Here is a 14,151-nt window from a genome sequence, read left to right as displayed (position 1 = left end):
ACCTGATCTTAGTCTTTAGGAGAGCACCCTTGAGTTTGGATAACATTTCAGAGGGCAAAACTCTCCAGAGCAGCTGTTGGGTCTGTGCTGTGTTAGGGCCACAACAGCAGTGTCAGGTGTTTAGGGAGCTGCCTTTAAGCTAAATCTGACTTTGAAAAACATGGTAGGCAGACACCAAGAAAATAGTTTTGCTTAAATACAGTGTGAGTCTTAAATATGTTACAGATATTGGCCCTTATCCTTTGTACTTATGCACAAGGCTCAAGGGATAAATCCTTTATGTACTGCACAGCTCAATTTGCCTCTGACTGAAGCTGCTCTTATCACTGAAAAATTAATGAACTGGAGCTGAAGCAATGTCTATTGCCCAGTGTGAGTCACTGCAGCAAACATTCAGCTCATGTCAGCTTTTCCCCGTGCAATGTCTCCCTCCTCAGCACCTTCATTCCTGCCAGGTTGCTGGCAGGATCTCTCTCTCTGGAGAAGATGGGAGAGTTCTACCACACTACTGGCTCAGAAGCTGTTTGAAATTCTGCTCCTACCTCTGTCAAGAAAGTCTTCTGTGTTTCCTCATCACAGCGAATCAGCTCCTTCATCACCATCACCTTTCCTGTTGCTTTGTGAGTCACCTGGTGGAAACAAAACCCACAACTACAGGCAAGGTTCAAGAATACACAGCTCCAATGCTGCTGCAATTTCTGAAGAAGTGCAACATTCCCCTCCACCCAGAGAAGAAGAGAGATGGGAGGAAATTCAGGGATCTGCCGAAAACTGCGTGAAACTTCTCCTTTCGGAATTCACCGAAGGTGCCGTATGTGAAACAGAAACTACCCAAAGCTGACAGAGGATCATGCCAAGACCCAGAGCTGAAGGCTCCAGTTTGGGTAGCACAGGGCTGAGTGTGCACACAGGCTGCCAAAGCCTCCACACCGGTGCATGCCTCCAAGTTCCCTTATGGAACACATTTGTCCAGCGGGATGCTCACATTTTGTGCACAAGCTTTACCAACTGCATTCTGTGTCAGCAAAAGGATCGATGTTCACTTGCATCAGAAAGCAAACCAAACAACCAAAGCTGCATTATAAATGCTTTGGCTTTATGGGGAATCTGAATCTCCAGTTCCACATGCATGTGGAACTGGACTGCACAGGCTGTTCAGTTAAGGCAGGAAGCAGTTAATTTTACCTTGCTCCTTTGGAGCAGTGTGTCTCAACATGCAAGGAATGTCCTAGAACAGTGGAAAACACAAAGAAATCCATCATAATAATAAGGTAATAAATTTCCTGGCTCTTAACATGGAAAGCATTTCCAGTTCCTCAAGAACTGTTTGCCTATCTCCAACTAGTTCCTGGCATTTTGCTGTATTATGAAGGTTTTTTGTAACCAGCTCAGGCTTGCTTGCACAGGGTGCAGGAGTGAGTAGAAAGAGTCCAAATTCCAATGAGCACATTTCCCTGGAAATCCTCTCCTCTTCATTTGCTTAACTTGGACAGCTCTGGCTCCCTAAGATCTGCAGCAAACTAAACAACCAGCTTGCCTCTCTGATCAGAAGAGAATTATGTGACCAGATATAGTACTTGCTGCATCACACCCAGTCAATCTGAAGCCTAAGAAAAATGTCACTTTTGTTTTCTTTAAAGGTAGGAGGCAAAAAAAGTCCTTTAGAAAACCTCCAGAACTAAAATCCAGAACACATGACCCAGTTATAGTATTTAGGAAGCTTATGAGTTCTTGCAAACACTGTGACACACCAGTTCTGTTTGGAGCCATGGACATAACAAAGCTGACACAGGTGGAATGTGAGTGCATGGAATAACACAACAGAAGCAAGAGTACAATATTCTTCTGCTCCCATCTGAAATCAAGCATCCATACACAAGTAATGAGCCAGGGAACACTGCATGTTTCAGCCAGGGACATCTAATATCCAATGATAAAGGGAAGTGAAGAGACAAAGGCAAGGCTAAGTGGAATTCTTAAGCTGACATACCAGCAAAACTAAAACAAGTGTCACATGAAACTCCATGGGGGCAAATTTAACTCCCAGAGCATGCACCAGAACAGGATAGCCATGGGGCAATTTGAGCAGAAAAGAAATGCCTTTGTGCCAGTAACTGCTGGGACACAGATGACAAAAGCATGCAACAGAGCAAAGGTTTCACTTACCTGCACCTGTTATTTCTCTATGAGCAGAGAAGAAGAGAAATATGCTCATTAGTATGGATCAAGCATTGGGTTTGTAGTGCTGGCTCATCACCTCCCATGGAAGCATGAGATGAACATGGTGGCTGGACACCTCAAGTTTACACACCTCAGTGTAAGGGGAGAAGTCCCATCCCCTGATGAGTGCAGTCTGAGTACTGGGGAACTCACAGAACCCTCAACAAGGCAGAGGAAGGTGCCCCTAATGCTGTCAGGAATGTTGGGATAGGAACTGCTGGAGTACCCTCAGTCAAGATCAGAGAGTTTAAATGCAAGAGAATGCTATTGATTGAGATTAGAGCTGTGAGAGTCATGCAAGACCTGACACCACCCCCACAATGACAAGCCACTTAGGCTGTGCCAGGGGTTCAGACATGGTCACTACATCAGCCTAGCAAACCCCTGAACATGCCACACGAAGGGTGGGTAAGAAATGCTGGGGAGCTGGACACAATCATAGGAAAGATGCTCATAAGAGGAAGTGTAGCCTGTTCCCTGTTCTCCCCACCTCACCCAGCAGCCTCCTGTGACACTCTGGAGGGCTAAGCCTGACTCACAAGATGAACATGTGCAGCCAAGGTTGACATTCAAAGGGGACAAAGTCAAAACCATCTGCAGTCTGACACTCATGGTCAGGGAAGGAAACAGAAATGGATCTCACAGCAAACCAGGGAAGATCCAAGACTGATCACTCTCAGCAAGGCAAAACCACCAAGTGGTGAAGGATGTCAAGACAGGCAGACATTGCTGTACTCAAGGTAACTGATGAATGTTTGAGGACCTCCCTCACCTTGATTGCTTGTCCAAAAAATCCTTTTCCTAGAACTTCACCATGAATCAGGTCACAGGGCCGGAAGATTTGCTGGGAGCAGCTGGAAGAGGAGCGCAGGGACTCAGAACGACTGATGTCACGGCTCAGGAGGAGAGGTTCCTTTGGAGAGCTGGGGCCAGGAGACTTAGAAATGCTGTTACTTCTCCTGGAAAACAAGGATGACAGGAAGGTCAGGGACGCTGCTGGGTAACCTTTGGTCCAGCATATCCCATCATTCACTGCTAAGGAACCAGTTTCTAATGTGCTCCAGTGCTTTTACTATCTCCAAAACCAGATGCTCTCCCAGCAGTGTGGAAGCTCCTTATGAATCCAGAGCAGCTTCCAAGTCAGAGCTGCCTAACAGCAACAACAAGCTCTCCTGCACTGGCAGTCTGAGGTGGAGCTCTGAGAACAGGGGGAGGAAGCTGTGAAGACACATCATTTGCTATCTCTAAACAAAGTACTGGTAAAAGCCTAAATGAGCAACTGAATGCTCCACTCAGAAAGACTTCTTCCCAAGTCTCAGGTCTCAGCCAGATTCCCCTTCCCATGTTCTTCCCCAGTCATCTAAGGCTGGTAAAAACCTGACCTTTACATTTACTGACTCTGAAATTTAGTAGCTTTTCTGTTAACAGTAGAGCTCCTTATTTTTATTACTGAACATTTGTCATCCCGAAAGGGAATGGAGAGAGACTGTACACCAACAGCAGAACCCAAAGCTCTCTGTGACTTCTCCACTGGTTTCCAGCACGGCTGACATCAGAGATAAGCCCTGTGCCACAGTCACTGCAATCACAGGGCTGAGCTGCCCGGCCAGGCAGCACAGGGCAGAGGCAGGGCAGAGGCTGTGCTTCCCAGCCTTTACCTGAGGGAGCGCCGTCGCAGCGTTCCTTCCAGGTTCTCCTTGATGTCCAGAGGAGAGAGGGAGCGAGGGGACATGGGCGCCTTCATGTGGCTGGGAAGGCGCGAGTCCAGGCGGAGCCTGTCCAAGCGCTGCGACACCGGGTCGTGCTCTATCAGCAGCTGAAGCGTCTGGCTCGTCTTGCGAATCAATTCCTCCACCTGAAATCAAATCAAGGGCAGCATAGCAGCAGGCAGGAGGAATGCAAGCTACAGGAGACAGAGGAGGCACAGGGAATGCCCCTCAGGAATCAGAGGAGAGAGTTCAGTGAGATCACTCCATAGTTGTGGTTTAGTTGGGTGCACCACAACTGTCTACCAGACAAGTCAGGCTGGCAACACAGAAATTCCTTGTGCTATCCAATACTTCTTTCTGGTCAGCTACAAGTAACCTATATAAAAAAGATGTGGACAGGCTGGAGAGGGGCCAGAGAGGGCCCACAAAGATGACTGAAGTGCTGTGAAGCTGCCACGTGAGGAAAGGCTGAGAGAACTGGGTGTGTTCAGCCTTGAGAAGGTTTAGGGGAGACCTTATCACCATGTTCCAGTATTTAAAGAGTGGCTACAAGGAAGATGAAGACTCCCTTTTCACAAGGAGTTACATGGAAGATACAAGAGGTAACGGTACAAAATAATCCTGGAAAGATTCCAGGCAGACACAAAGACATTTTTTTTACAAAAAACAATCAGCCCTTGGAATAATCTCCCCAGCAAAGTGGTGGATTCCCCAACACTGGACACATTTATGTTTCAGCTGGACAAAGTGCTCTAGATAGTGCTTTTGTCAAGAAAGATTGCACCAGATGATCCTTGAGGTGCTTTCCAGTCTGGTATTTTATGACTCTATTAAATATTTTTCTTTCTCTGAGAAGTGTTCAAAAACTACACAAGTTTCTACCTTGAACAGTGCTCCAAAAAACAGCTTTGCAGAAGCTACACGGAGATCTGAGAGATGGTTTGTGCTCCTCATGTTCTCTTTAGTGCCAACAGTAAAGAAAACCCTTGGGAAGTGAAGGTAATGGAGCCCCTCCCCTTACACTCTTGCAGCATCCCCTGATATCTGTAGAAAGCATCTGCTTGTAAATAAAGACAGCAAATAGGTTTTTTTGCAATGGGAAATGTTCCTAGGATCAGCTGGGCCTTGTGTATTAGCAGTGCCTCTAAAAGGATCAGAACTGTGCACTTTACCAGCAGTACATGGGGAAGTCTTCACAGCCTCTCTGTCCTCTGTCACAGCCCTAGACTTTTCTTATTACCTCCCTTCACATTTGAATGCCATAAAATCAGCACTGAATCCTAACTGCATTCCCATCTGTTACATTTTCCTCTCCAGCTGGAAGGCAAAGCTTGCCTTCATGTTTATTCCTCCTGTCAGCACAGTACCAGCAGTGTACACACACTGTGTGCAGGGTGGGAGAACAGTGTCAGCAAAGAGAAAGGTGTGGGAAGGCAGAGGAGAAGGAGGCTTCAGAACAGAGCTCTACCCACCTCCTCCACCTGTAAGGTACGGATGGGAGCTCCATTGATCTCCAGGATCCGATCTGCAGGGTGGATGGCGTTTCGGACATCTGGGCTGATGTGCATCCTGTTAACCCTAAAGATGGGAATTACAGTCTGTATGTGAAGGCAGTTCAGCCAAAATTATCAAAAATATGCTCCCCTTCATATTGGTATTTTGAAATAAACCAGTGCTAATCTACCATTAGACCAAGTGCTTAGGTCTGAGCTGGTTTGGAGAGAGCTCTTCATATCACCAGTGGGAAAATCTTAGTCCAAATGTTTTATGTTCACTGAAGGAGACAGCACTGAGAAATACAATTATCAGTTGTCACAAGACTGAAATGAAGACCAAACACAAATGACTATTAGCCAACCTACGTCCCTATAATGCCAAGATTCCCTCAGGACAACAACGCTGCGAGATTTTTACCAGCTCCCTCTGCATGGACACGTACATTGCACAAAACCTGGTCATACTCACTCTTTCACCTGGACACCAGTGGCATAGCTGGAGCAGCCACCTTCAACAGACACAGAGAATCCCCTCTTGCCATCTGTGGCTGCTGGCATGGAGATGAGGGTCAGTGTATAAGGCAGCTGCTCACGCAGAGACTCAGTGGAGTGTTTTTCTATCATCGGTGTCAGCACAATCTGGTTATGGCATTTTCCACTGGAAGAAATGAAGAAAGGCTTTATGTCCCATCCCTCCGTGCCAAACTCACACGTCTGAGTTCTCTCACTGACCACAAGCCATAGTTTTAGTGTTTACACCACTCCTTCCTCCCTCCCTCCAAGGCAGCTTCCTGGCATTCCTCAGAGCAGCACTGGCTGAAGCTAAACACGGCTTACACCCAGCAGGAAGCAGCTCTGTGGCAAAGTGCAGCTCCTCTTACCAGTAGAGAGTGGAATGTTGGACCAGTGCATAAGTGTCCCCATCTTCAATGATCACTTTGCAGCTCATACAAGCAAAGCACTCGGGGTGATACTTGTATTCGCCAGCCACCTACAGACAGAAAGGGAGTAGCTTAGGAGGGCCAAAACCCAGCAGCAGATGCAGCTCCTGCTTTCCTCTCCAATCAATGTGTTCACTCACATCTCTAAAGCAAGTGGCAGTTTTTTACTGAAGAGTTATATTAGTCCATTCTCCATTTCCTAAACCCCATCCATGGCACCTTGTTTACAGAACTCCCAAAACAAACATATCAACCCTCTAAGCAAAGCTTGTGTCCCAGGAACCTCTGCTGTATTTGGCAGCTGCTCAACTATCAAAAATAGTTGATAGTCTGCTGCAGACTAGTAAACAAGGTATTAAACCTTCCTGTTCAGTTGCTCTTGGCAAGATAATTAATGTTACGCCTGAATTAATAAAGCTGAAAGGGCTTTTTTTTTGGCAGACAGGCAGTGCACAAATTCAGATATTTAACCAGCCAGCTGACAGAAAAAAAAGCACAAACTGAGACAAAAAATAGTCTTTAAAGAATATTTTTATTAATTGGTCTATTCTTCTATTTCCCTTACAAGAACTTCCTTTAGTGACATTATTATGTCACTTTTGCAGGCAATAAGAAATTGTCTGCACATTTCTCAGTATTTCCCTTTGAGTCAGCAATCATATTACTGCTTTTTTATTTAGGATCTAGAAAATAATGGTTTTGTTTCAATCTTGGCAGTTTTAAAGTTTAAATATTTGCAAGGTGTGGCAGGAGGGGAACATTTAGGTGAGCCCATATTGTGCAGGAAGTGTTCAGTGCATCAAAGCTGTTGGGGCTAACACTGCTTCAAGACACCATCAGCCTGTAAAAAGACCCTGGCCACAACCAGATGGGACTTGGATGGCAATTTCCCACAGCCAGAACCTGCTGCTTACCCTGAGCTGAGAGCTGGGACTCCACAGTGCAGTGGAAAATCACCCCTGGAGCCACTGAGGCACAGTGCTACAGAAACTGAACAGATGTCCCCTGAATCACCTTCTGCTTTGCAGGTCTGTTCTTTTCAGCACTTGATTTGTTCATATGCTGCAGATCCTCACATCTCCCTCCTTTAACAGCTACCCCCATTCAAAATTAATTTTTATCCAGAAGATGCCCACACAGCGTTCATTTTTAATCTTTGATTAGACATTAGAGTAACAAGGAGATTATTACCCTCAGTTTATTTGGTTATCTGAATACCTAAGATAACTCCCAACTAAGTTTGAGGAGATGAAGGCAGGCATGTCCTGCCTCCAGGCAGGAATCCTTCCAAGTCCTTACCATCACAGGTCCAGTCATCAGCAGAGAGCAGCCATGGCAAGATTCCCCAAACTTCCCCCAGTAGTCTTTGTGACAGTACAGCTTCCCATCTTTCTCATAGTACCAGTTAGTGAGGGGATCCTGGCATTCAGAGCACCTTGAAGGAAACAAAAGAACAAAGTTCCAGTTGGCAGCAAGTGACAAATCAACAGTCCTTTCCTGCATGGAGAACACAGACATTCAGCAGCAGCTCAGCACCAGGTAGGTCTGCCAGTTAGGGATGTACTAAACCCTTCTGCCAATTAGTTAGGGATGTACTAAACCCTTCCACTTCCCAGTGCTCTTTGAACTGAAAATTAGCACCAAACCCAAGGTCTGTAAGGAGAGGTGGATTCAACCAGTACAAAGAAAAAGAAGTTTTCAAATTTTAAAACAAATCCCACACATTGAAACCCACATTTATAAATTTTGCTCCTCTGCTTTCTCCCTCTTTCTGGATGCAAGTTTCCAGCTGCAGAGCTGCCCAGCACAGCAAGAGCTCTGCTCTGTTTCTGCTTAGTGTTTCTATAGCATCCCCCTTGTACCAGGGCTCCTGCCTCCTCAGCCAGGTCAGAAGCAAGACTGAGAAGCAGGATTCACTTCCCTTTGAAATGCAAAGCCAGTTTTGCACCAACCTTTCTGGAAAGTTTTTCTATTGTTCTGTAGGAAGGCCTCTCCCAAAAGATAAACTGCAGCATTCTGCATTTGAGGGAGAGTTTTCAAAGCAGTTCATCCCCTGAGCTCTATAAATTACTGCATCCACCAATTCACTGTGATGAAAGTCCACCTCTCCCAGCTGATTGCTCTCCCTTCTGCTGATCACAGTGCATGAGAAAATAAACACCACAAGCAACCCAAACAAAAAAATCTAAATAAAATTAATTCTCTGATTTCATTAAGAGAATCCCCAAATCCTTTATATAGGTTATATACATAACATATACATATGTACATATACACCTTTATATAGGTTATATACATAACATATATAAAAAAGATGTGGACAGGCTGTCAGCCTCTATTTCAACAAGAAACCATTCCTATTTGTCTATCTACATACTTTCAAGAAACAAACTCCCCCCTCCCAAAAAAAAAAAAAATCAAGGAAAAAAAATGCAGCAATTCTACTGCAGATACCTTTTTAGCAAATCACAAGCAGAACCCAGGCTTGCTGAATACAGAATAATCCTGCCTCAGCAAGATGCACTGGGCAAGGGAGTTTAACTGCAGCAGCGTGGAGGTGTGACTTACTGGAGAGATAAGGCACAGACAGGAGTTGCATCAGTAAGGATTATTCCATTAGCCCTGGGCAGCATGTTCTCAGACTTTAAAAGGAAAATAAGTCTGGCCATTTCTGAGTGCAGAATCCAGGTCAGTCACCAATAACTGGTTCAAAGAAACACCTTGAGGATCAGCCCATTGACACAATGGTTTCCAGACTTTATTCTGTCTCCTCCCCCACAGCTGTCTCAGTTACTGCACTGGGATGGGGGTTTAGGTGGGTGTCCCTCTGGGCAGCTGGTCTCCCTCAGCACCCAGTGTGCTGGAGTCTGCTGGTGGCACTGGAGGAGCATTTCTTACATGCTCCCAGGGCTAAGATGAGAGCTACAGTTGACTTCACCTCTCACGAGCTTCCTAAAAGCTTATTTGTGCCAAAGACATTCCTTGTAAACTCCAGCAGCTTGTAATGAGCATGATGATAAATGAGGCTGGTCATGCTCCAAGAGAGCACAGAGAGACTTATTTGCTCCATCTCAAGAGACTGCAAAGTGACAAGGTAAAGCTGCTTGTAAGCAGCCTTTGGCTTTAGGGAAAAACACACCTCATGGAGTATTCAGTGCTGCACCCTCCTCTCAGGAAGATTTCTCCTTAAGATGTATTTGGCTTCTAGAGTGTTTGCTCTCCCAGCTGAGGAGCATCAAATCCTGTCCCCCCTCCAAGTGATGGGAAAGAACTCCAGCACATGCAACAGGCCCTGCCAATTTTGTGTGAAGCAGAGGGAACAGTAATTTAAGATTGCTTTACATGGTACATACATCACTAGAGCCCCAGCCTGGGGGCACTGTCATGGTCACACCCTGCTCCTGGTATGCAAGAGATCCAGAAGGCATCCCAGTGCATTCTGCCTTCAACCACTGGCCTTTGGCTTCCATTGCAGTAAATACCCCGTGCTGAATGAGCAAATCGGTGAGTGGGAGGGGAAAAAAGAGCAAGTGGAGACCAACAGCAAAGATTTCTATCGTTTTGTGGCAGGAACATCTGGCTCAGCATGGGCAAATCGGATCCCTCAGACTTATCCAACTCCTCCATGCATGCCTGTACCAGTGTGTGTGCTCCACCAGTGATTACATCTTCAAACAGGGAGCTGTGACCAGACCTGCACTTGGGATGCAGACAGCAGTGCTGGAGACTGCTTCACCAGGACTTCAGGACTTGGCTTTCTGTGTTTTCTCCACACAGGTGGGTCACTTATTTGTTTTTAAGCTCATCACCTTCCTTTCCTCACCTCTCTTCCATTTCACCTTCAACCCCTTCCTTTTTCTCCCTAAGTAAATGTAAAATTTCTGCAAAAGCAATACAAACTGCAGTTCTGTTTAGGTGGGGGATCAGGTGCATTTGCCTTCCCTTTACCCCTCCTCTAGTACTAAATGTTTGATTTAACCTCATAGCACTTAGTTAAATTTGCTTCCATCCGGAAATAAGCACTGGTATCTAATTTGGAACACACCCATAGCAAAATGAAGGTGAGGAGGTGGAGCCAGCAAGCAGTCAGTTCTCTGCTATGTAATTAAACAAATCTGGGCAGGACAAGTTTGCAGCTTAAGGCTCAGAGCCCCACCCTGGGCAATGAGGCAACAGGAACAGAGCAAGCAGCCCTGGAGAGGCTGGATGCTGGAAGGGTCTAAGTGGCTGCTGGGTTAATCCCTGAAGGAACAGGACACAGCTGCAGCCCACGCTGCCACACAGCACCTTTGTCACCTACCATGCATTCTGTAACCTCAGAAAGGCAGGTGTGGGAAACTGGCTGACAGCACACAGGTACGGCTTCAATGCTTTTTATCATTCACCAAATGATAAAAGCAGCACATGATTGTTCCACAAGGCTCTCATTGAAGAGATATGTCAGAATTTTATCCCAGAAGATACAAGAGTTGCCATTTCTTCCTCTCCCGCCTCACTGGAGCTGTGCCCTTGCACCAAGGTTCTCATCAGCTGAGACAGGAATGCAAGTACTGCTACAAGTATTAAGGAAGCCAACCTTTGCCAGTCACCACAACCAAGAGAAAGGAGTATGCCATGCTCCTCTATCTTTTATAGATTAGAAGCCACTAATCTTCTCTTAGATTATATGCTATTCTTATTACAGAGTAGTAAATCATGGTGATCAAGTTTCACGGAGGACTGGTAACAGCCATACCTGCATATGTGTTCCTCTTACTGCCCAGCCACCATTTTCAGAGCTGCAGAACCCTGCTCTGATTATACAGACTAGACATTATAATTCTTCACTTCCCAGCTTTGGCTGTACAGAATAAATTAATTTGCCTCCCACAGCCATCCTCCAGGAACCACAAGCATCATCTGGGTGCAGAGTTCAGCCCTGACGCTCTGCAGCACAGCAAGTGCAGAAAGACCTCACAAATCACTGCTCCACGGACTCTTGGTTTTGTGGAGGTTGGTAGGAGGATCAGGTCACAACAGGTAACCAGCCCTAGTTTCAGTTGAAAAGCAGCACTGGTGCCTGGTGGCATCTCTTTTACAGCTAAATGAAAGGCAATACCTTCATGGAAGCAAAGACTTCCCTGGCACTGGAGGGACAGATCCCTTGGAGAAGGGCTCATTAACAAAATGCCCCCCCCCCACACACTGTCAGGCCAGATCAGTTAACGCTAGACAGGCTCAGGAGAGCTGTGGTTCCAATTCTGCCGGCAGGGCAGGGAGGGGACAGGCACAGAGAGCTGCAGAATAAAGCATCAGCCCAGCCTGCAGCTCACCCAAAGGCTTACTCACCCGGGCTTAGCAGCTGTGTGTGCTCTGGCTACGCAACAGACACCAGACAAGGAGGAACAGACTACTAGAAAGACAGAGTGCTTAAGTTCTGACTATGCAAAACCATTTCCACACACTCAGGAGAAGGTGTATCTATGGCTTAGCATAATATCCTACACATATTACAAATAATGAGTGTCTGCTCACTTTCCTTCTTCTGAAAGCAGCTGCTGTTTCAGAAAGTTGCCTAAAGAAGCTCAGCAACTGTGCAGCAGCATTTACTCCTATCCTAGACTGGTTTACCAACAGGCTCCTTACTCCCAAACCACTACAAAAGTGTTTGCAGAACAGGATCAATAACAAGCAAATCCGAGCAGAGGGGATAGGAGGGAGACAATGAAAGTGCAAGCTGTGCCTTTCCCCATCCATCCACCTAATCAGCACATCAGTGTCAATCACCAGCCTGGCTGTGTTCAGCCTCACTGACTTTTCTCACTGTGGAGAAGCAATGCAATCAAAGTGTTGTTCTGGAACTATTGCCTTTCTCGATTCTCATTTGTTCAATTGGACCCAAACCAATAAAAGCCGAAGTAACCAAAATATCACAGAAGAATCCTTCTCATCCCAGTTACCTGCAAAGTGCCTGATTTCTTAAACAGGATTATGTGCTGCCTCGCTGCAATTACATCACCTTCCTGAACTCCCACAGCAGCACCTCACCTCACCCAGTCACAAGGAGCTTTGGAAGAGAAGCAGCAGCAGCCACACTAATCTCATTCCTCTGCTGGTGAGCAGAGCACAGGGCACAGTGGCACATCGAGTGCTCTCTGCCTGGCTGTGCACACACTGGAGCTGCTCCCTCGAACCAGGGAGCTGGGAAGGGACTGGCAATAGGAATCTTCCCTGTCACCTCCTCAAAGCAACACGGGATCCCAGTTTGAGGCCAGCTGTTTCTGGCACACAAGCACAGGACCTCATTCTTCCAGCCTCACCCACTGTGCCTGGACTGGCACACAGGGGGGAACCCCTCTCTGGAGCCCCTCTGCTAACTCAGTGCAGGACTTACCGAAAGGGATCCTTGGGAGCAAAGTAAGCTGGAGCAGACAAGTAACTTCCCATCTTCAACACTGGATAAACCGGATCAGCCACAAACTTGTCCAACTGCCTCTGAACAGCTCTGTTCTGCCAACATGGCAGCAGGCAGTGCTCATTTACTCTTGCGCTGATTCAGATCCTTCACCTCCCTTTGAAGCTGCCCAAGGAATGCCAGGTCTCTCGGCTGCTCATTCTTTTTCAGATTTTTCCCGGCTCCCATTGCTGTAACCATCTTCTCCTGCACTCAGCAGCAGCAGCACCTCGGAAGGACAAAATCCCTGCTCACGGGGCTAGTGGGACATGCTGCTGCAGCGGCTCTGCGAGCTCTGCTGCCTGCTCACTACTGGCAAGTTTTCCCTTCTCTGGTTCCACCCAAGGGTGGGAGGGGAGGAGGAGCCATGGCAGGCGGACAGCGGCGGATCCAGAGCCTCAACAGGCTCTGCTCCTTCACAGGGGTGGAGCTCTGACCCAAAGAGGGGCTGAGTATTTAGCGCTGAAAGAGAGCAGCTTTGGCCAAAGAATACAAGCGCACACACGTGAAACTTGTCTTTGCAGCAGCCGCACGTTCTAATGGAGGAGTCAAAGACGGCAACGAGCCACATCTCCAAGTACATCAAATTAACTAAATACATTCCTAAACCCTTCACAGTGAGTGGGGTTATCCTGCCTTCACAGCACCTACAATCTGTTCACCCTGCTGCAGGAAGTAACTCGCAGTGTGCTTCATCCAAGGAAACACTGCTTTCTTTCCAACACTGTTTTAAGACATCATTACAATCCTTTAACAGAATTATTATCTCCTGAAGGGAAGCTGAGAGGTACAAATCACACGGAATACTCTCTCCAGCTCACAGCACATGCAGTTGTATCACTCTGCTTGTCTGAAGCCAAGCATGATCTCCAGTGACCTAATCAGCTAAAGCTGCTCGCAAGACACTCAAAAATGCAACAAACACCAAGCCCGCGCATTTCTGTACAGTCAGCAAAGCCTGGCATGCCTGAACACAGCCTGAAAACCATGCTCTGTTCCAGAGGCAAGAGCACAAGAGCTCTGTAATGTGCTTTTCCTGGAGATGCTCGCCTCAGCTGGCACACTGCTCCGGGGACGCTTGGGGCTGGAACAAGGCAGTCTTGGCTGCAGATTTGACAGCTGCTGCTCGCTCTTGAAGTATGCAGAAACCTAGGCAGCTTTTTGTGTTCTTTTTTTCTCCTTTCTTAAACATTTTTTTAAATTTAACTTTTAATAAGCAGCCACCTTTCTGAAGAGAAAAAAAAAATCTCAATTTTCCCCACTGAATGTAGTTGGTAAGCCTGGCTGTAAAAGTGCAGTGAAGCCTAATGCTGCAGAGCCCGATGTGCTTGTCAGTTCCAGCACGGGTCTAA

General features: G+C 46.7%; 1 protein-coding gene across 4 annotated transcripts in view; it reads right to left on the bottom strand.

Moving 5' to 3' along the window:
• Nucleotides 1-14,151, bottom strand: part of LIMK2 (LIM domain kinase 2) — a 30,806-nt gene that overhangs the window by 7,734 nt on the left and 8,921 nt on the right. For 2 of the 4 annotated variants that reach the window (XM_036393016.2, XM_036393014.2), the window contains 8 exons: nt 7,666-7,801; nt 6,307-6,416; nt 5,895-6,083; nt 5,402-5,507; nt 3,879-4,075; nt 2,993-3,179; nt 2,167-2,183; nt 543-651 (listed from right to left, as the gene is read on the bottom strand). In XM_036393016.2, coding sequence (XP_036248909.1) covers nt 543-651; nt 2,167-2,183; nt 2,993-3,179; nt 3,879-4,075; nt 5,402-5,507; nt 5,895-6,083; nt 6,307-6,416; nt 7,666-7,801 — 1,051 coding nt within the window. The remainder of the gene's footprint in view (nt 1-542; nt 652-2,166; nt 2,184-2,992; nt 3,180-3,878; nt 4,076-5,401; nt 5,508-5,894; nt 6,084-6,306; nt 6,417-7,665; nt 7,802-14,151) is intronic. The other 2 variants (XM_036393017.2, XM_036393015.2) reach the window with 1 other exon arrangement.

This window comes from Molothrus ater, chromosome 18 (genome assembly GCF_012460135.2).
Source record: "Molothrus ater isolate BHLD 08-10-18 breed brown headed cowbird chromosome 18, BPBGC_Mater_1.1, whole genome shotgun sequence".
In the NCBI taxonomy this organism is placed as follows: domain Eukaryota; kingdom Metazoa; phylum Chordata; class Aves; order Passeriformes; family Icteridae; genus Molothrus; species Molothrus ater.
The sequence above is the reverse complement of the archived record's forward strand: the minus strand, read 5'-3'. Positions and strand labels throughout refer to the sequence as shown.